Here is a 23,101-nt window from a genome sequence, read left to right on the forward strand (position 1 = left end):
CAGCAGTGGTTCTCCATCTCTAAAAGGTATTTTATTATTAATGGGGCTCAGAGAAGAGTGAGAACGCTGTTCAGTGCAATGGGAAAACTGTCTTATAAAGGAAGATCAAAAAGACTAGGATTTTTGAGCTTGGAGTGGAGATGAATAAGATAAAAGTATTCAAAACAGTAAGTGGTACAGATTAGGAACACCAGGAATTTTTATTCCCACAGTTTATAACTCAAAAACACAGGGTATTTGGTGAAAACAGAATTGGGGGAATTCAGAGGCTATATAAGAAATTCTTTTCTGTGTCATTTTTTAATATGCTTTAGAACTCTGCAACACACAATTGTTGAGAACAAGGATTTAGCAATACTTGAAAAGGGACCGGACATGACTAATGATAACCAAATGCCAGCTACAAGAAACATGTTGGAAATGCTATTGAAACAGAAGGGTAGTTGATGACATGTTTCAGGGCTTAAGCTTCCTTGAAGGCTGAAGAACAAGATGGGACAATGAGATGTATTCTCTTTGCTTCATAACAGTAATCTTCTGAAGTTCTTATACTTTGCTCAGAGGTGTACACTGCTGACAGCTGTCAGAGAAGGTATTAGACTAGCTGGCACTCAGATCTGATGCATCATGGAAGCATCTTTCCACTGAAATGAAAATTCCAATTTACTGTTTGTTTTTGTTTTAGAAGTACATTTTATTTGTTAATTAGGTAAATATAACCTAAATTATTTCAAAAGTGTCCCTAATAAAATTCTACTAAATCAAAAAGGTTATCAAAGAAAACAGTGACACAAATGATTGTCTTCTAATTAATACAGTAAAATCTTCATTATTATTATTTGTCTTTAAACTTGGGCTTAACTGATGAGGTAAGATATGCAAGTTGAACTTAGCTGAGCAGTGGATATTGTCTTCCTTGACTTCAGTAAGGTTTTTGATGCTGTCTCCCATAACATCCTCATAGACAAGCTCAGGAAGTGTGGGCTGGATGAGTGGACAGTGAGGTGGACTGAGAACTGGCTGAATGGCAGAGCTCAGAGGGTTGTGATCAGCGGTGCAGAGTCTAGTTGGAGGCCTGTAGCTAGCGGTGTCCCCCAGGGGTCAGTACTGGGTCCAATCTTGTTCAACTTCTTCATCAATGACCTGGATGATGGGATAGAATGCACCCTCATCAAGTTTGCTGATGATACCAAACTGGGAGGAGCGGCTGATACACCAGAGGGCTGTGCTGCCATTCAGAGGGACTTCAACAGGCTGGAGAGGTGGGCGGAGAGGAACCTCATGAAGTTCAACAAAGACAAGTGCAGGGTCCTGCACCTGGGGAGGAATAACCCCATGCACCAGTACAGGCTGGGGGCTGACCTGCTGGAAAGCAGCTCTGCTGAGAAGGACCTGGGAGTGCTGGTAGACAAGAAGTTGACCATGAGCCAGCAGTGTGCCCTTATGGCCAAGAAGGCCAATGGTATCCTGGGGTGCATTAGGCAGAGCATTGCCAGCAGGTTGAGGGAGGTGGTCCTCCCCCTCTACTCAGCCCTGGTGAGGCCACATCAGGAATACTGTGTCCAGTGCTGGGCTCCCCAATATGAGATGCATGGAGCTCCTGGAGCGAGTCCAGCAAAGGGCTACTAAGATGATGAAGGGACTGGAGCATCTCTCTCATGAGGAGAGGCTGAGAGAGCTGGGACTGTTCAGCCTGGAGAAGAGAAGACTGAAGGGGGACCTTATCAGTGTGTATAAGTATCTGAAGGGAGGGTATAGAGTGGATAGGGCCAGACTCTTCTCAGTGGTGCCCAGTGATAGGACAAGAGGCAACGAGCACAAACTGAAACACAGACAGTTCCATCTGAACATGAGGAAAAACTTCTTTACTGTGAGGGTGACTGAGCACTGGAACAGGTTGCCCTGAGAGGTTGTGGAGTCTCCTTTCTTGGAGATATTCAAAAGCCGTCTGGACACAATCCTTGGAAACGTGCTCTAGGTGACCCTGCTTGAGCAGGGGAGTTGGACTAGATGATCTCCAGAGGTCCCTTCCCACCTCAAACATTCTGTGATTCATATACATTATTATTCTTTTCTAAACTAGAGGTTCCCAAGCCATGGTACACATACCACCTCAAGGCCAAATCTGGTTCCTTGTTCAAGGAAGCTGAAAGCTGGCTGGTAATTGTGTTTTGAGTGTAAAGTCTCTATCTTTGTTCTATAAATCTGTATGTAGTATAGTTTCTAAGCATCTTCCAGACTCAGTACCTGCTGTTAGGTGGAAAAATCCTTTATTTGTGTGAAAGCTGATTCAAATGTAGGCTGTATAGTCTATCTAGGTAGGAATAGATTTTAAGAAAAAGGCCACCCTTTTTCTGTAACATTGTGCCTAGGCAAAACTCAGTTTTGTTTCATTTTTTTAATTTCCTTCCAAATAGCTGATCATGTATAGCTTCAGTTTTTCTTGCTTTCGATGACAGAGTAATACAGAGTTCTCAAACTATGATACATGTGGTTGGGATGAATTGTGAAGATGGGTGTGACAATGGGGGGTGCAAAGATCTGTTGGGAACAGGGTTGGTTAGGCAGTGGATCTGTAGATGAATCCATATAGCTCCCAAGGGAAACAGATGCAACAGAGGAAGTTGGAATAGAGATTGCATGGATCGCACGAAAGTCTGATAAATCAAGAACCTGGCTGTGAAATTGGGGGGGCTACTTGGATCTGAAGCTGGCTGAATCATCAGGGTTCTTCTTAGGGAAACAAGGAGAATCAGGATGAGTAGTGGTTGAGCTGAATAGATCATGTAGGGTAGGCACAAGGAACAGATCTTTCCTAGTATTATGTATGAGGATTCATATACCCTCTTGTTTTCCATTCATCTTGTTAGGTAGTTTATAAAACAACACCCATCTTTTTGCCTGTTTACGTGAATTGACAGGGAGCCAAGAATTGCCACCATTGCTGCTAGGAATACTAAGCAAATTAAATTTGGGCACTAATGCTTTAGATGTTTGCTGTGGTACTTTTCTGTCATTCAGAGAGAGAAGTACTGAATGATGCTGAACATAGGAGCAAAAAGTTTCTTATTCCATTCAGGTTAGTAATTGGCTTAGTTTTCACGTTAGGGGTTTGAAGATAATTAGACACTACGTTAGCAAACAGGTTAATGGAAAAGGGATAAGTTGAGCAAGCTGAACTGAAAGTAGCATTGCCTGATCTTGCATCATGTCTACTTGTGTTAACAGTTCCTGATGTGGTTAAAATGGAGACCTTGCTTTACCACTGTCAAAGTTCAGCTTAAAACACTTCTGAATTTAAACACTTCCGTGCTTAAAATTCCTCTGTAKTCTGTGTTTATGCTAGCTTACAATGCTGAAGAAGCTGTCTCATTTTAAGCACTGAAGCTACTTAAATAGTTTACATAAGAGCTATGCCATTTCCACTCTCTCACAGATTTTAGTCAAGACGTGTTGCTGCTGCTGTCCCATAGTTGTGTATGATGTCTTTCATATGGATGCTTCTAGAATAGAGCCAAGAGATACTTCTTCAGCTTCAGGAAAATCCCAAGGAGATACAAAAGGAAAAAAGAATTGTCGATTAAGATAGAGAACCTCAGACACATAGAATACTGTATGTGGAGTACATAAGGGCTCTAACAGACATGTGATGATGTGTTAAAATTGATCAAGCATACGAGCAAGACATACAGTCAGCCCTTCTGACAGATACTATTGCCATCTGAATAGTCCTTGGTTTCAGCTTGCTAGAATAGGCAAGGTCAAAAACAGCAATGAGGGAAGCAAGTTTTTCCAAGAGGATGGTTGGCTGGTAATGCTTCAGTGGTTCAGTTTTATTCTACTACAGTACATCTTTCAGTGCCTTGACACTATGCAGGAATATTTTGTATATGAACAAATACAGAAAGGGGAGAGGCAACCTGTAGGGGATAACAATGAGAAATATTTCAGTAGACATGAGGAAATCTGAGGCAAACATGAGGAAACATGAGGAAGTCTGAGGCAAGCAGACAAATACATGCCAATTAGTCTCCCACAATTAACAAAGAGGAACACGTAAGGCCTAAACTACCTGTATGTCACCAAGTATAGGACAGGAGGATGCTAGATAGATTGTAGAGACAATCAGCCCCTTTCAAGTTGGTGCATTGTTCCTTCTCCCACTGTAACCAATGGAATTTTAGTCATAGGCTTTCATTTAACTGATTTCAGGAGGTTTAGGGTCTAACAGATTACTTGAATTCTGTTGTCTAATTTAATAGTATTTCTAAAACTGTCTTTAGACTGAAAGATTTGAGGGAACAGCTGCTTCATTTTGAAAAGCTGCCAGGACATTCTTGGGCACTCCCCATTGTGGCCTGATCCAAACAGAATCTGCAGGGAATGCAGGAGCTGGGTAATCAGGGTCAGGTCTTGGCTTGGTTCTGTGTACATTTAATGGATTAATATAACATTAGGTGAACTGCTTCACACAAATATACATAGTGTAGACCCTGGAACCATCACAGCACTGCTTGTCTTTTCTTACAGATGTCTTATTCTCCCTTTTTAAGTGTTTCCTGTCTCTGTTCCCTGAATAGGTAAAATCGTGTTCCAGCAATTCCACTTATTCTGCTTGAATAGGTGGAGTATGTTCCCTGTTTCATGAACAGCTGATTACTTAGCTAAATGACCTTTGTTCCTCCCATCATAAACATTAGTAATATGAGAGGTTTCTTGCATCAGGGTCTTTGCTGATAGGTCTATATCCAAGTCAAATACAAGTCCAATGGGATACTCAAAATACGCTCCTATAAACCCTATATCCTATATGTTAATTCCATTCTTAAGAAAAAAGTGCCTACCACTTCAGCTGGAAAGTTTTTCTTAACATTTCACTTGAGTTTTACCTTGTAATTAATTTTTATGTATAACACACTGAAACTTAGTTTTTAACTCTGTCAGTGGTCATGACCTTGTGGTCATTTGTTTGCATTTCAAAAAATAAAAGTATTTGAAATGTAGGAATAATGATTTTTGAAATCTTGACTCCTTTGTTTATTAGCTCCACAGTGATTGTTTGCAGATCATAGAGAGCTAAATATTTTATCAAGTTTAGACTGTTTATACTATAGCACTGTTTTACATGATGCTGATTCCATTGAAATATAATATAAACAAGCATAGATACTACAAAACATCTCCCTAAACCACTGCTTACCATGAAATTGTTGAGTGAGTTCCCAGGAAGTATGGTTCTGTTTGACACATTTCAGGTTATCAGGTGCCAAATGCTGTAACTGTCAGCTTATAGTGGAAAAGCTTAGGTGATGCACTGTTTTTGCTGAAATGTAATATGTAGTACATTACTTGAACAAAATGAATTTGTTTCATACAGGGTAGCTTAGGCAAATAAGGCTAGCATGATAACACAAGGAAGCGACACTACAGTTTTTATCACCGTTAATATGACAAATTATTGAGCAAAGGGAAGTCTAGAGAGTATCTTGCAGAAAGAACAAAAAGACAGTGTACAACAGAGTTGATGAAAATGATCAGCTACTAAGATCACTGGCTAGGAGAGAGCATTATACTATCTGTCAGGATTGTGGCTACTGGAGCTTAGAGGAAAGCAAAAAACACCCTCCAGAGCTGTTGGAGTTCCAGATTTCTTTGGGTTCAACTGAAGGAGCATCTTACATAAGAATGTATTTCTGTAATATTGGAATAAACAATGTAGCTAATTTGTGACTGTTCCCCCCCAACCCCCAAAATATTAAGCAAAATCATGTTTAAAGGCAGATTCTTCAACTACCATTTTGCAGGGACCACATGCAGTGGTCTCAAGAAGAAGAAGAGCGTGCCAAGGACAAAGCAGCAGAGAACTCACTTGTGAAAGTCCAGTTAGAAGACCAAGGTAAGAAATTGCATAATGGCTTAAAAATTACTATTCTAATACCATCTATTAAAGCATTTAAAGATGCTTTAAAAATTCAAGAGCATTCCTTTAATTTTTAAATTTTCCTTATCTTTTGTTTGTTTTCATTTGTTGTCTTAAAGGACTGTCTCAAAATGTATTTTGCTCGCAATTCAGTTATTTATTGGAGCAATCTTGCCTTTTCCTGGGGCAACAGGCTTTATGTAAAACAATGAAGTCAGCATGTTGCAATTGCCAGTTCTGTCACTCCTTTTGCAGTGCTTCAGAATAAAACTTCCACCACACAGACTGTTATGTTCACAAAAAGAAGTGAATTTGCAGCCAGCTGGGGTACTGAGATCTAAAGTTCCCATGCACAATATTCAAATCCTTTGTAATGATTTGTGCACTGTTTAGAGGGCTAGTGTTTCTACATAGCCCATATTTCAGCTAAGTACCATGAAAGTTATGTTACTGGTTCCAGCTTGGTGCCTTGGGCAGCTGGAAGTGCTTCAGGAAGCAGTGTGCTCACTTCAGGTGGAAGGTGTTCCCATGCATCATGCAGAGTCTACTCTATAAATGATTAAGGAATTTCATGCCTGTCTTTAGAGGGAAAACTTAATGTATTCTGCATTTCTGAAGAATGATAGCTTTAGGTTCAAATGGGCAAATTAAACTTCAGACCAAACTTTTTGATAGTTTTGTATGCCAAAGCTGGAGTACTAAGTTGATTGTAACATAGAAAACTGGATTTTTATTTTGTTCTGTTTTTAGATAGATATTCTGAAAACAATTATTGTGTGTGGCCTGGGCATCAGTTTACTTAGTGTATCTTGAAGCTGTCGAATTAGATAGTGTGTTTATGACCCCAGGCTCAGTTTAATTGATACAACTAGGGCACATGCTGGACTGTATTTGAATTACCTGTGAATGTATCTTGGATTGTGTGCCCTTCATCACTTTGAATGCTCTGGAACTGAGGCCTCTTTTTTTCCAACTCCTACGTTTTTGTGTTTTATTACAGAGAACAGGCAGTCATTTTTGATGATAGCTGATGGGAAGGAGTCATTGCGTAGTAAGCTGAAATTGACCCTATTTTGGGCCTTCCTGTCATCTTGCCCTTTTCTGTTCTTGCCTTTCTCATTCGTTGTCCAAATCCAGGAGGACAATATTTGTTTTTCAAAATTAACATCTAATATTTTCATTGTTTTTGTATGAAACAGTTGAAAATGTGCTCATGGTTAAAAAGTAATCTGTTTAACCATGCAGCTCACGGAACCTTTTGCTCTTCATCTACAATCAATTAGAACGTAGTTCCTGCTTGTTAGAAATGAAATAATCAGGCATTTGTCTATTACCAAGAAATACAAGAATCCAAAGACATTTCCCATGAATGCCTCTCTGTTTAAAACTTGAATAGGTGAGCACTGCTGATATTGTTCCTTCAAAAAGCTTCAGCTTCATTCTGCAAGTGGAAGTACATTTTGGTCYATTTGTGTTAACAATGAACTAGACGGAAGCTAATGAGCAGGTTATTTTGGGGCCTTGAAAATTACAAAAAGGGGGGAAGAAAAGACAGATTTCCATAATACTATGATATCACTAAAACAGAGTAGTTCTGGTGAGCCTCAGTAAAACAGGAGAAGTAAAACTGAATGAACTTTGGATACTGGTTTTACGTATTTGGTATACTTACTAACATGTCCAGTTTCTTCTCAGACATGACCACTGGCTGTAGTATCAAATACATGTTATAATAGATTCTACTAAGAAGAAAAAACAAACAGACCAAGTAAAAGATTGTTTTTGTTTCAGAAGCTTACACATTCGTTAGTTCTGTGATTTTACATGCTTTGGAAAATTCAGTAGTCAGGCAGCTATTTAAAATAAAATGAGCAAACCTTCCTTCTCCCCCAGAAAACCCCAAGAGCCAAGAGGCTGACTGCCCACTCTGTTTTAGGAAACTTTCAGAGACTAACAAAATAAGAGTACAAAGTTGTTGAACTGGCAAGTAACATTTAATGTTATCTTCTAATGAATTCAGAAAATAACTGTTAGTAGAGTTGATACAATAATTATGGTTTTGGTAACATCTGTTGGAAAAAGAATTTATAGGAATACTGCATGAGTGGCTATTACACAGTGGAGCAGGAGTGGAAAGTACAGTGTCATTTCACTTGAACCAATTTAATACCATACTAATACAATTTGAAGGCTGACTTCAGTCATTACTTTCCTTTACTAAATACATTCAGAAATCTAGAAAACTTGCTGGGAATTTAAATACAAGGGTTCTGAGGAAACCTGTGGAAAAATAGTGACTATAGCAAGGGGTGGTGATGATTTATGAATCTTTTGAACAGAAGGTTTGTTTTTATCTTTGAGCTGAGCAATCTCTATGAATGTGCAACTTAAGACTATTGAAATCTGGTATATATGACCTCAATTAACTCTGCACTGACATTGTAAAACAACTCTGTACAATTATTCAACGTGGCTGAGTCTTGTCCTTTAATAATACGATTGGATGTATTAAATGTTAATTTTTAAAAATTATGCAGATTTTTGGGACAAGGCATTCTGCCACCTCTTTGCCACTTTCCACTGCTTGTCTGTGTGTCTAATATTATTTTCAGCCTTTTTTATCTTTAAAAAGCTGTAACAATTTAGGAAATAGTATGTTAAGATTTAAATGAGCATAATAGGTGAAATGCACCATATATGTACTCTGTACTATATTTTAAAAAGTAAATAAACAGGTAGTATGAGTGTGTAGGGACAGATTCAAAAAGATAATACATTATATGATGTAAAGTTAGCAAGAGATGTCAAGGGTAACAAGAAAAATTCTGTAAATGCTTTTGGGAATGAGGGAAAAACTAGAAAAAGATTTGGTTCAGTACTTAGCAGAAGAGATAAAGAAGGGAAAATCATCAACAAAAGAGATGCTGAAAAAGCTGAAATTCTTATCTTTTTATCAGCCTTCCTTTGAAAGGGTTAGCTGCAGTCTAGTGGCTAGCACAATTAATACTAGTGAGAAGACTACTTATTCTAGTACTGAGAAAGAACAGGTTACAAAGCACATCCATAGAGTATATGGATGACCAGAAAAGGAGGAAAGAGACTATTTACCTTTTTAAAAAAGGAGGTGGGGAGAGAAGAGTCAGAGAATTACAGTTTTAATTCCTGGAAAAATACTGGAAGGAATAATCAAGTGCTTGCAGACACTGGGTTTGGAAGAACAAAGGAGATGAATACTGGCCAACAAATATTTTTCAAGAAGAAGTGATATAAAACCAGGCTAATTTCATTCTTGGAGAAGGTTGTGAGCCCTGGAGATAAGGAAAAAACAGCAGATGTCGTAAAACTTGTCCTTAATTAGGCTTTCAGCTGTGTTTTACTTGACCGTCTCATAAGCGAGTTAGATGAGAAGGATCTAATGAAACTACTTCTGGGTGAATGAACGCTTAGAGAGTTCCTTTCAGAATGGAGGGTTGTACTGGGCAGAGCACCATTTTGTTCTGCATCCAGTACTGCTTGGTGTTTCCCATTCTTGAAATCACTAATGAAAACTTGAAGATGATAACAAGTGAGGAGGTGTTTCAAGTATGGTGAAAGAGAGGATTAGAAATGAGAAAGATCTTGACAAATTGGAATAATGATCTGAAAGAAATGGAGTTAAATTTGCTGAAGTGCAAAATACTTTGCTTAGGAATAATCTCCTGAAAAAAATACTGGGTTCTGGAACAATTGGTTAGGTAGTAATTTTGCAGAAGAAGATCTGAGGGTTGTGGTGAATCACTAGCTGAATCAGCAGTGTCATGCTGTTGCAAAATGGCAAGCCGAGATGTATAAAAAGGATTACAGCCTGTAAGACTCATAAAATATTCCTTTTGTTCTGTGTTGGTAATGTCTTTTCCTGGAGTACAGCACCAAAAAGAAGTAGATCAATTAGAGTTTAGAGAAGAAAAAATTAAAATGATCAGAGGTCTAAATATCATGACTTCTGTGGGAAAAAAAGGCTTAGAAAATCTAGAAAAGAGATTGTTTAGGGGAGACATAGTAAAAGACTTCAAATAAATACGTTTTGCGAAGAGAAGGGATTAATCTGTTCCCTGTCTGCTGTGTTAATGGGACAAGAATTACTGGAACCGATTTGCAATAAAGAAATTTCAGGTTGGATAGTGGAAAAAGTTTCTAACTGTATAGATGGTGAAGGACTGGAATACATTACTGAAGGAAGTTGTCCAATTTCCATCAGTGGAGGTGTTTAAGAACAGGTTAAACAAACTTCTGTGTGAAAGGGATGTGAATTCTCTGATTTGGTCAAGTCCTTTCCAGTGCTGTTCTTTGATTCCATAGGAATATGTTTTATAAATTAAAAGTTACACAAAGGTCTACTGTAAAACTTTTTGAAGTGTTTTCAAAGTAAGAAGGCCATTCTGTTGCTCCTGAATGTGTTGCTATTTTCTGTCAAAACTGCATTGTTGAATGGGTACGAATGAATTTATTTTGTATTGGCTATACAATAGCATTGATTAGTTCACGGAACTCGATTTCTAATTAATGTTTTCTAGAGAGGTGACTGTCGCTGTCAATAAATTTTCAATTGTTCGTAGAGTTTCATAAATCAAGGAATTAATTTCAATTCAGTATTTCTTAAATAGGAAAAAGCATGGAAAATATTTAATTGAACAGATGCATTGGTATTATAATTTGGGGTGTGAAAAATTGTCCAAGAAGCTCATGACTGCATATTTTAGTGATGCTGCCCTATTATGTCACTGTATACAAATAAAATTGATGATGCAGAAAGTCTGTCTGTCCCATTCTAAGTGAGATAAAATCTAATTAAACGCTCATGGAGTTTTTTGTGAAACCAGGTTGAGACCCAGAATCTATGCCTTTTTATTTAAAGGTGCACAATATGGGAAGCACATTTCTTAAACTGTAGATTTGGGGTCCTAATTCTGTGTTGTTTTACATTATTATGCAGTTAAGCTCATATTCACCCAGTTTTTGTTTTGTTTTTATTTCAGATAAATATGAGAAAGAAGCCAGTAAATACTGGAATGAATTTTATAAGACTCATAAAAATAACTTTTTCAAGGATCGCAATTGGCTGTTTCTGGAGTTCCCAGAAATTCTTCCAGAAAAAAAGAGAGAACAGTTGAAAACAGAGGAAAAATCTTCAGAATCCATAAAAATAAATAGTACCAGCTGTTTTCCTCACCAGGATTTTCCTGGAATGCTTGAGGAAGGAGAAGAATACTGGAAGAATAATTATGGGGAAGACTCTACTTCTGTACAAGGACAAATATATAACAAAAAACAAGCAAAATCTGTTACTGACAATCCTCAGGGTAAAAACTGTAGAGAGCAACTTGGCGAGCTAGAATCCTTCCCTGGTAGTGGTGCTGCTTACAGAGTGTTAGAGGTAATGCACTGCAAACATTCCACCCATGATTTACAACTCCACATAATTGCTCAAAAGTATGGATAAAGATGCTTAGTAACTATCAAGAAGTAAACATTCAGAACTTAAAGTACGACATTCATTTAAGGCAATACCTTTCAGAAGAACCTAGGATCTGGGCTTTGTTTCTCCTTGAAAGCTTCTCCCAAATTAGGATCTGGGGCTAGATGGCCAGATTCCATTGAAAGTCACTTGAAATTGGGTTTCTAATTTCCTAAAGAAAATTCTCTCTTAAAATGCTATGTTCTCCATAGTCAACATATTCTGTCCAAATGGTGAAATTGCACAAGAATATTGCATTTTCCTATGCAGTTGTTTCTGAGGGTTGTGTTCTTTCTTAGCACTGGAAAGATATTGAGGAGAAACCTGGTCATAGGAGAAGTGATATGAGAGTTTTTGTGTAAGCAATTTATTCCTTTTCTGTCCAACATATCTTCAGGTCTCACGGGTCCTGCCTACCACCAATTTAAGACAAAAATCCTAAAGTACGAGGTTTTATTTGCTTATTTATTTTAACTTTTTGTTTCTCTCTCGATTCTAGGTTGGTTGTGGTGCTGGAAATAGTGTCTTTCCTATTTTGAAAGTTCTGTGGTAGGTAGTGCCAGATTTTCAAATAGAAAAGTTGCATTCTCATCTTCTGTATTTTCTTCAAATCTTGGTGCTAGACCAGTGCTGCAAGAAGTGTTGCCTGGACTTCTTTAGAGCCCTGAATTTCTGATTGCTTCCAGACCACAAAAAATGTGGGTAGTGCCATTTCAATATATTCCTTACACTATTCAGTTCTAGTCTTGAGGGGACCATGTGTGCTGACGAGGAGGTAGGTTTGTTTTCAGATGCATTCAGGCTGACATTTTGTAGTTAGTCTCAGGCAGGTTAAATTTCCTCGTCCCTTGTCTCATATGTCTCCATACAGCTACCAGATACTGTCTCTTCAAAGAGCCAAAATCAAAGACAGTAAATAATGGTACATGATTTACTGGCAAGAAGTTGTATTATTCCAAATTTGGCTAATAACACTTTGTCATATTGCTTCAGGTTTTAGTGCCAAGGAAAGCACAAGTCCTGTATTGCATTACTTAATTCCCTGAGACACCTAATCCACTTAGCTTCTGTTTTCAGAAAAAGGTGTTATGACAGCATGTCCTCTGTGATAGGAAGGCAGGTTTTATTGGAAAGGTTATGTATGTATCAAGGGAGGTTGGAATTGATTTCTTTATGTACATGTCTCCAAGAGATTGTGTACAGCACAGTTCTTACTATTCTATAAACCAATTCTGATTACTAGGATCACCACTACGTGAAAGTACTCCGTTTTGCAGATATGGAAACAGAGACTAGGAGGATTCAAGTGGTGTGCCAGGGTCATACATGAAACCCATTACAATGTTAGCAATGCATCTTCATCCCAAAACAGTTGCTTTGCTTCAGACACATGAAAGGAAAGGGGAGCCCTGTGTCACATGAAGTTTGAGAAATAACGCTGCATAGGGGAAGGATCCTAAGTGTCTCTATTGAAAAAGATGAGACAAACTTTTGTGTTTTCCTCACAGGAGGCATTAGTCATAGGTTAGCATTTTTGATAATTAAGGATCCATTCATTTGGTATTTTTCCTTGAGATCTCTATTCTTATGCAAATCCTTCAGATGATCAGATCAGTGCATTGAACAACTCACACATTTGTCTTGTATACGAGCTGATGGAAGCATCTCTTATGTCTTAAATAGCTTTATAGCACAGTTGTTTCTACTCTGTATTTAATAATATAAAAATTGCCTTTAGTATGCACACCAAAAGAAGCCAGAGTCAAGTATAGTTACACTGTGGCTACAAAAAAATTCCACTTAGGTTTGTTACATAATTTTAAAACGGCCCCCCCCCAATAAAAATTCAGTCACTGCTTTTTAATAGAAAGCATCATGAAATAACCATCCAGATCAAGCTGTGTCTTTGTTTTAAATTGACCTTCAACAGAGCTCCTATTCTGCTTTAAAAAAAATGAACCTACACCTAAGAAGTCAGGGTAAGTAGCTTGACCTTTCCCAAGCGACTGACTGGGTACAAAGCCTAGCTGCTTGTCCTCATCCATGGTAAAGATCTAAGCTCACAGACCCTCATGGTGGTCACAGACCTGATGAAATTTTTGTTCAGTCATAAAGATGGGAATAAATTTTGGTCCACAACCTGATGAGCCCTCAGAGACAGGTCACTTGCTCAGCTTCATATACTGTGAGATCTTATAGGCACTGCCATATTTCTTCAGTTTCCTTTCTAAAGGAACCCTCTATCCAAAATCTCCAATATTTTAGGAGAGAGTATCTGGTCATGAGTTGATCATGAGATTGTCCCTCAGTTGGGTTTTGAGGGCTTTGCTCACTTTCTTATAGATGGGTTTTCAGGAGGTGAGAAAAACTTCTCCGCAGAGTTACTAGTATCTGATGCACAGCACAAGGAAATTTGCAGCTGGCTTAGTCATGAATGGGAGGAAGAGAAAACAGTGCTACAGGAAATTTGTATTCATCTTGGTTATAAAACAGAGAGGATAGTGGAGGGAAAGAACCAATACTGCTTAATCTAATCAAAAGCACAGCAGGTGGCACTTGGGAACCCAAACCTCTTCAGAACTGTGTATGACTTTTGCGGCCCTGAAAAAAAAGCCATATTGCTAATTAGCCTGCTTACATAGGCTAATGATAGAGACTTAGTTCAATGCTTCTGTAAGAAAATATGACCTATTCATGTGTATTTATGTAATACAGCACTAGGACATGGCCATCAATCCTGACAGCCCTCTGTGACCTTCTTTCTTTTCCTTTCCACTTCCTCCCTGACAAGGCTATAATTCTTCTTTTTATACTAACTGCCTGTTGGTATTCTTACGAATCTGTCTGCCCTATTGGTTCATTACAAGCTATGTGGCTTTCCATGTGCTAGACATCAATAAGGCATGCTTGATCAAACCTGCAGAGAACCCCAAAGGGCCGCATGTACTTCCAAGACCAATGATGTAGACTTTCATCTTTTACAATAATAATTCTTTAACTGATGTTGGTTTTGTTTTTCTAGCAATACACCTGGTACCTTTCTATACTGTTGTGATTTTGCTTCAGGAGCAGTGGAGCTGGTAAAGGTAATTCATATGCTCACTTTAGAGTACCTTATAAGCCTGTAATTCAGGAGGCTGCCAGGAAGCCATCTTCATGAAAAAGAACATGATGGCTTTGACAACTTTTAACTGAAGTTTTCAGTATTCCAAAGAACAAAGTCTTACTCTGTACAAGAGAGGAATGAATACCATCAGTGAGCTTGCTTCTCAGCTTGAGCAAGATACCAGGCAGAATAGGCTTTTATATGAAATGTTTTACAATACTGAATAATTGAAGAAAAAAAGTTTCTTGAGTCATAGTAAACGTATTAACCACTACTGTTCTCTCTGTGCCTCTTTTCATCTTTTTCCTGACAGTCACATTCATCCTACAATTCAGCCTGGTGTTTTGCCTTTGTTCATGATGTGTGTGATGATGCTTTACCCTATCCTTTTCCTGATGAGATCCTGGATGTCATTCTCCTTGTCTTTGTGCTCTCTGCTATTCATCCTGACAGGTAAATGAAGACTAAAGGGCAAAGCAAACGGGTTAAATCTCTTTTATCACTAAAGGTTTTCAAGAATATCAAAGGAAGATGATGAATCTTTAATTTATTATTTAGTAAGATATGATATATATAAAACAAGGTATTTTAAATGCTGTTTCCCATTTTCAGGCTTAGAAAGAGAAGCTGGTCAGACTACTTCATTAGTGAACCTCCTGTCTCCATCAAAATAAAATGAGTTTCTAACAAAATACATCCCTATTAAAACTGACAGTGCTTCAAGAAAATTACAAATTCAGAAACAGACTGCTAGTCTTTCAAAAGAAAATTACTCTTAGTGATCAAAAGCAAACATTCTTGATTTAACATCTTACAATATATTGATAAAGATTTAGGTTGCTGATTTAGCCACACACAGATGCATACAGGCTGGCCTCTTAAACCAAAACGCATTCAGAATTGTGTAGCTTGTTTGGATTAGGAAAACTTAATCTAATTTGCATGCATGGTATTATGTTGAGAGCTATTAGCCTTATTACTAATGCCTCTCAATGTCTAATGAACCAAACTTAAGGACTTAAAGCTGGCTAATTTTGAAAATACACTTTTTAATGGGAAAAGTGCAAAAGAATGCATGTAAGTTAAACTACTTGACTCTTCCTTTAGCTAGACCATATGAAGGGAAATTCATGCTCTGTGTGCGATAGGACATTTATTGCTTTAACAATGTCATTAAAATGGGCTTGGCAAACAGAACAATATTTGCCTAAATCTGAGGCCTGCTTCCCTGCCTGCCTCCCTAAGTTATTAATGATTAGCTTTACAGAAAAATCTTTCCCATATAGGATATTGCTCCTTCCTGTTTGTTCAGAGATGAGCGTATGAGTCATGCAATGCCTGGGTCCAGATTTCAAAAGCAATTCAAGCTGTAGATTTCAGATCTCTGTAACTGCAGTGATGCAGCCAGGAGGAAATTGGACAATAGAGACACATTCATTGAATCACTTTGCCTGTAGAAGCAGTAATCAGATGTTCTGTTAAAACTTGTGGGTCTTTTTCTGGTAATCATTTAAGAATAAATGTGTTTGTCTTTCTCCCTATGTTAGCAGCCAAAGGCTGACATGGATGTTTTTGCAAATATGTATGTATGCATGTAAAGATACCTGTTTAATTATTTGTGTGATAAAGTCCAGTTTCCAAAGGTTTGTGGGTCATTACACTCATCTTCTAGAATTAAAATGACTCTATAAAGACAAATGTAATCCAGCCCCTTGTTGCTTAGTATACAAATATCAAAATTTTGAAATGAGGGAGATTGGAAAAGAAAACCAAGAGAGTGATGGTGCAGAACTTCAGATATATGTACTTAGGAGACCTGGAAAACATGCATGAGAGATACACAGTTGTATTCAGCACCATTGTTACCTCGTTGTTTCTCTTTGGGCACTTGTGTTTGATTTTTTGACAATTGCTACTCTTGTACCTAAAAGGTAACACACTTGTCTTCTGCTAGCAGTCCCCTCTTAAAGTTGGTCTCAGAATTTGAAAGATACTAAACTTTCCTCATGCTATGTGATTAATGTGGTCTAGTCCTAAAAGATCAGATTTCTCACAGCACTTTCTTTTTCTGTGCACAAAACTTATGTTTATGTAGGTAAAGTGTGTAGTTCTATGCGTAACCTTTCTTGAGCAATCCCTTATTCTTATGTGGAGCTACCTTTTTCTATTTTGTTGCCAATATCATGCATGAAAAATGAGAACTTTTAAAGCACTTGGCTTCCTCTGAGGAAATCCCACGCTCAAAAAGTGTATGCTCCCTTTTTTTTTTTTTTTTTTGGGGGTTTTTTTTTGATGAATTATTTCCTAATTCAGCACCTTAAAAGTCAAGATAGGATGTCTACACTGCTGTTAGGACCAAATGGGAGAAAGCTGACTCAAGACGCAGGAGCGGTGTAAGGATATTCTCTTGTTATGCAATAATGGTATACTGATCTTGCATATTTAAGGAGGAATTTCTTTTCTCTAGTTCTTTTCAGATACAGCACCCTGGCTTTCCTATCCATTAAATTACCCTCCCTCTGGTTTCACATCTCCCACACTGCCCATCCACTTCCCTGAGGGAGGAAGGGTTGAATTAGGCTTGCTGTCTCTTCTACCTTGCTGCCTGCCAGGTGCATATGGCCTTTTGTGGTCTTTTGTGATTGTGGAGAACCTGAGTCCCATATGTTGTTTTGAAAGAGTCGAGCATTATTGATTAGTAAGGTACTTTGCAGAATAATATAAATATATTTATGAGAAGCTCCAAGGTAAGCCTAAATAAGAAGGAAGATGCTCTGGGCCAGAGAAGGGGAAAGAGTATGGAGTATGATGCTTATTTCTAGAATACGTATGTCTGGCTGGTGTGGTCTTAATAGGGAAGAGGTGATGTTAGTTATGGTCAAGATGCACAAACGTTTCAGCATTTTGGAGGATGTAGACTTTCCTCCCCTAACTGCCAATATCTCCAGATTAAATTCTACCAGATGCCTTTCTCCAGGTACTACCCTTCAGGTACTACTTTCTTCAGGTACTACCCTCTTTCCATTCTCCACAGTTAGGTATTCAGGTGCTGACTTTGTGTGTGTGATAATTACCTCCATAAAGAAGTTAGATAAGTTTTTGTCTGCCTTCCAAACCCTTGATTTTGCGGGGTACAAAGAAAGAGCTCAACCTAGCTCGCCAGTGAACATAGTTAATTATTCATTCATTGTTTGTCACATATCTGCCTGGCTCATGTGACCCATATACTCAAAAACTGTGTTTTGATCCATCCTTGAGATTCTGTTTAAGGGAAGGAAAAGGACTCCTCCTTTTTTTCTTTCTAGTTTGTATTCTGTGATGACAGTTCCTTACAAATTTTTGTCCTAGACTTTATTTGTAAAGAGTTCTTCCTGTCTGCTAGTGTCTGGCCTTTCCATAGTAAATATAGACACATCTTCTCACTTTAGTTTCAGAAATCTATGTATATTTCAAGCATCTAGAAAAAAAACCCAAACAGTTTTCTTTGGAAATCTCATGAGGATTCCATCTATTTTCTAAGGATGCAAAGGGTTGTAAATAGATTGGCTAAACTACTGAAACCTGGAGGAATGTTGTTATTTCGAGACTATGGAAGATATGATACATCTCAACTTCGTTTTAGAAAAGGTAACTACTGAATGTTTTTGTATTTTACTGTTTATTTAAAACTCTCTTTGAAAACAGTGACATGGCTTTTCTCTTTACTGTTTTAATTTCCTAGGTCATTGCTTGTCAGAAAATTTTTATGTACGAGGAGATGGAACCAGAGTTTATTTCTTTACCAAAGGTATAAAATGGTTTAGTTTTATAGAAAGTGTTGTGTGTCTCTCAAGATGATTTGGGTTACAAAAGCTCATCTTGAAACAGAATTCTGAAGCCTTTTCTTTTCTTTTTTTTTTTTCATTCTCTGCTTTTAAAAAGCCCAAAGTTAGCTTTTGTGAAAAAGTATTTCCCTTTTCAGACAACAGATTTTTTTGACCTGGCCATGTTGTTACAGAAACTGGAGTTACTATAAATAAGTTATTTTTATTTAGCCGCTTTGTGTGTGTCTCTGTCTGGCAAGACGTGTTTTCTTTATAGCAACATCATTGCATCAGATCTGTGAGCTTAGAAAATTACAGTAACAGAGCCATGAAGAGAGCACAAAATCTGTCTGACCAGTAAAATGTGTCTAGTTTGGTTCTAAATTCCCAGATACAATAAATCATTTTTTGCAGGAGATAAATCTATAAGTCTAACCTATAAAAAGCTTCTTGTTAATAACTTTTTCTTGGTTGTCGTTAATGACACACTCCAGGAAAAGTCTTACCTCTGCTTGTTGGATCCAGGGATCTACAAGATTGCTTGCAGCTATTGCTGGAATTTCTCTTTGTTTAAGCATCCTGTATCTAGTGAGATTCTCAAATACTGTTATTTAAAGATGTACTTGATGTATTCTTAAAATTCAGATAAACATGCCTGGAAAAATAATGGGCAGCTGTGCAGGCTCTGATATTTTGTTCTGCCATGTTGGTGAGTCCTGGCTATATGGCAGCTCTTTCTCCAGGAGCTAAGCTGAAATTCTTGACTATGGATGACTATTGCCCTTTTCTCCCTTTTCTCTTCCATTCACCTGGTTCTGTTGGCAGTCAGGTTAGTCTGACAGACTAAAGACCAGCAGCTGGAAATTGTAAAAGTTAGCATTGCACTACTTTTCTTCTCTACAGCCTAGACTGTAAATAATTGAGATAGATCAGGATTTCTCCCAGCTGGGGTAATTTTAGAGGTGAGAAAGAGGATCTAGGACATGTTTGGGAAATTGTTTGAATTCCAAGAGCCTTTTCAGTTTTTGAAATTCTGTTTTATGCTTACTCATGAAAAAGAAGCTTTGTATATTTGTTTTCCTCAGCTCTAGCATATCTGAATCCTCTAAGAAAGGGGATCTGTGACTGCCATAAATAATAACCTATGCGCTTTGGGTCTCAGCATGACATTTCTTCTGTAATATAAATTGAAAACTGGGAAAATGGATTTCTTAACAGAAGACTTTTTACAGGCAGTTTCCATGATCTTTCAGATAACAAAATAGAATTAGTTCCATCTTTGAATAAACTGCAGGTTGTTAATTACTACATTCTACAAATGTCTTTTTTTAATTATAATAATTCTTCATATGAGAAAACAGATGAGGTATGGAACATGTTCAACTTGGCTGGATTAACTGAAGTACAGAATTTAGTTGATCGGCGATTACAAGTCAACAGGAAGAAAAAAGTCAAAATGCAGCGAGTCTGGATACAGAGCAAGTTCCGAAAACCATTGCTGCTATCTCTGAGTAGTCCTGAAGAAACAACCAAAAGGCACCCTTATGGCTAAATATATCATAAAATCCAGAAACTGAAGCAAATTTGAGTATGTATATTCCCTATAAATCTTGTGTTATCCACTGAAAAGGAGAAAAATATTGAACTGAAAACCTTTCCTTGATGTTTTGTGAATGTATATATTTGAAAATGATCTGGAAAAAATTGTCTCTCTAACTTCTGCTTTATATATAGTAAAGGGATATGCGTTAATCTGTTCATAACTATGACCTTGAACTATTTTACTTCGCTGAATGTGAATACTCAATAAATATTAACATGTATCCAGTTCCTGTTGAAATTCACAGTTAAAAAGTATTGGACTGAGCAGAGTTCTTTCAGAGGTTTAGAGAATGAGGATATCTGTTCTCGCTGTCACTGCAAAGCCTGCTGTCTTAACTTCTGAGTCATGTCTCCTTTAACCACTGTCTTGCAACTGTATTTCCTCTTTTGGAGGAAATTTCTTGGTGCATAAACGACGAATCGTTACCTTGAACATTCATTAGAAGGAAGGTTCTGACAGAATCTCTTTCTGATTTGCATGAAAGTTATTATTTCATACTAACTGCACGTGGTATATATGTGGTTCATAGGTACCAGATTAGTCAGTGATTGCCATCCTCCACTGTGACTGGCTGACTGGCTTATTTCTCTGAAGTCTCCACTTTCCATCTACATGCTCGTAACAAACGTGCCAAACTCAAGTGTGTGTAACAGCTAACACATACATTATGTTTGAAGTACCCTAAGCTGCTAGCTGAACAACATATCACATAGGAAAGGATTACCAAAATGCCAAAACAGTGCCTAAATCAAATTGTTCACCATTTGCCTGGATGAATAGAAATATTATTTTTATGATACATATCAGAGACACTAGAGGGAGGATCAAAAAGAGTAATCCAGTGTACTTATTAGTATTGTTATGGGATAGTATAATCCACACTGAAATGGCTGAGATATTTTTGGTGTTTACAGAAAGAAGTGGGTTTCTTAGGGCTTGAGTTTTAGAAACGAGACACCATGATCTTCTGTTGATGCTATGGAGAGACAGTAAAAAGGCAAGAATGCACTAATATTTCAGGTGCTTTTAAGGAGAAAACCAAAATGCAAACACTGCTTTCAGAGGTAAACCATGATACTGAGACAGTTGAGCTAGTATTAAAACATGCCATATCTGCTTATTTAAATGTAGTTTTACAATCACTTAACCACAAGGAAGAGAGGACAAGAAACAGGTGTCTGTGTTACTTTAACAAGGGTATAGAACACATACAATTTGGAATGTGCAGTTTTGAGTGTCATTAATATAGTGACACTCTCAAAATCTCTTTTCTTTTAATCTGAAGGGTAAGCATGTCACAACTGACAACCCATTTTTTTTGCCAATTGTTAGCTACTAAGCTAAGTATAACTGGTTGTCTTCTAGAAGGAAAAAAATCTATATTTGAATGCCTAAATATCTTCATTACCTTTGATAGAATGAAGGACCTGCTTATTTTCCATAAAATCAAATACCTTTCATGAATTCAGGTGCAATAAGGGGTCCTTGAAGGTAGGATCTGATCCTGTGTTTCTTGTATTTTCTAAACTTCCACTAGAGTAAGATACTGTTTTATGAATTAAATGGCTTAGGAAGCTTTGTGGTATAAATCAGATTAAAGGTTAAAACATCACAGTGTTTTTTCAAGCCCTAAGTTTTAGGACACTGCAGAGTTTGCATGGGAAATCTAAATAATCTAAATCTAAATCTGCTTATATTTTAAGGAAGTTGCTACCCTATGCTATTAAGTGTGCTTTTTGGTATGCATAGCTCTGAGTCTAATACAAAGCATTTTCAGTTGTATAATTTTGCCAGAGGTTGATGGTGGTGATAAGCTCTGGAGTATCGTAAAATCTTATCCATATGTGTGATGTAGATTTTCCATAATAAAACAAAATCCTGTTTGCTTTGACTCTAACACTGATATGTTGATTCTGGCAGGATTTTAATATGCTATGTTAATTAAACAAAAATGTGACATCAGAAGAAACCAGTTCTCTTATGGCCTTGAGCAAAATTGGTGCTCTGTGTTCCACACCTTGCAGCTGAAGTGTTGTCTGAACAGTGCCCCTTTTAGAAGTAATAAGATCAGCTACTATTTGTAGGACTGTAGAGTATCCACTGTAAAGTGAATTGTAACTAGTCTGAACTGTTGTAAAGTTGATAATAGTAGACATTTCCTATATCAACTCTTCCTTCTTTTAAGGCACCTTCATAATGGGTGGTTAAACAGCCTTGGAAAGAAACCATATGTACACATTAAATAAATATTAAATATTTTAATTATTTGTAATACAGGTCACCATTTAAATAGCTTTTCTCTACGTTTGGAACAAAGATTAGACATTTGTTTGTTTGGACAGACTGACAAAGCAAAGAGAATGAGATGCAGAACTGAACAGGGAAATAAGGAACAGGACAGCATGGGCCACATAGGGAGGAGATGTGTAAAGGGGGACAGTGAGACGGAGGAGGACACTGGGCCTAGGAACCAGTGAAAAGGAATGAAGGAGGTGAGAGGAAAAGGGGGACTGATCTGTCACAAAAATAGGGTGAAACCTGGGCAAACAAATTGGGGTAAGGATTTGAGATGGAAAGACCCATCTTCAAAGGCTATTTCTCTCAAGAGGTACCGTACTTTTGTGTCTTAGGGGAATATTATAGGCTTTATCTTTCATGCATATGTGCACAATGTATTTCAGTTTATTACAAAGATGGAAAGTTTCATTTGTTGTAGTTTATATGTGCTATGCACATGTGTCTGCAACAGTGCTGGCAGGTTTATGATACACCTGCTTTTGCTTTTTCCTTAGGGAAAAATGTTTTAACCTTCTTTCAAGCAGAACTCTAAAGTGACAGAAGCTACAATCCTAACCTCCTGGGAAGCAAATACAAAAAAATAAGGAAATCTCTGCACTCTGATTGTATGCAGTCAAGGTAGGACAATTAAATTTACTCCGTATGTTCTGATGTTGTCCCATTTAAATCAAGACCACATCTGCAGATTATCACCTTGAAGTGCCTCCCAATCTCAGTTTGTTATACTTGCATCTGTTCAACAGAATTTAAATGAATTTGTATAAACTAGAAATACAGCTTAAAAAGAAAACACAGCTGAACAGTCTGTAGGTTTTATCTGGGACTACAACAATTTAAAGTAGGAATCTCTTTAATATTTTTATTATTTTAAAACAAC

At 37.5% G+C, this 23,101-nt stretch overlaps 1 protein-coding gene across 14 annotated transcripts in view; it reads left to right on the forward strand.

Annotated features, from left to right (window-relative positions):
• The window catches only part of METTL8 (methyltransferase like 8), a 28,889-nt gene extending 8,738 nt beyond the window's left edge, over window positions 1-20,151 (forward strand). For 2 of the 14 annotated variants that reach the window (XM_026061405.1, XM_026061411.1), the window contains 8 exons: window positions 5,805-5,896; window positions 10,936-11,333; window positions 11,914-11,963; window positions 14,437-14,500; window positions 14,834-14,973; window positions 18,041-18,147; window positions 18,242-18,307; window positions 19,685-20,151. In XM_026061405.1, the coding sequence (XP_025917190.1) occupies window positions 5,805-5,896; window positions 10,936-11,333; window positions 11,914-11,963; window positions 14,437-14,500; window positions 14,834-14,973; window positions 18,041-18,147; window positions 18,242-18,307; window positions 19,685-19,875 (1,108 nt within the window). In that variant the 3' untranslated portion in view covers window positions 19,876-20,151. Of the gene's footprint in view, window positions 1-5,760; window positions 5,897-10,935; window positions 11,334-11,913; window positions 11,964-14,436; window positions 14,501-14,833; window positions 14,974-15,132; window positions 16,806-16,833; window positions 16,914-17,948; window positions 18,148-18,241; window positions 18,308-19,677 lie in introns of those variants that run through there. The other 12 variants (XM_026061408.1, XM_026061410.1, XM_026061404.1 and 9 more) reach the window with 11 other exon arrangements.
• The last annotated feature ends 2,950 nt before the right edge of the window (window positions 20,152-23,101 follow it).

Source organism: Apteryx rowi, unplaced genomic scaffold, assembly GCF_003343035.1.
Source record: "Apteryx rowi isolate R43461 unplaced genomic scaffold, aptRow1 scaffold_180, whole genome shotgun sequence".
Taxonomy (NCBI): Eukaryota; Metazoa; Chordata; class Aves; order Apterygiformes; family Apterygidae; genus Apteryx; species Apteryx rowi.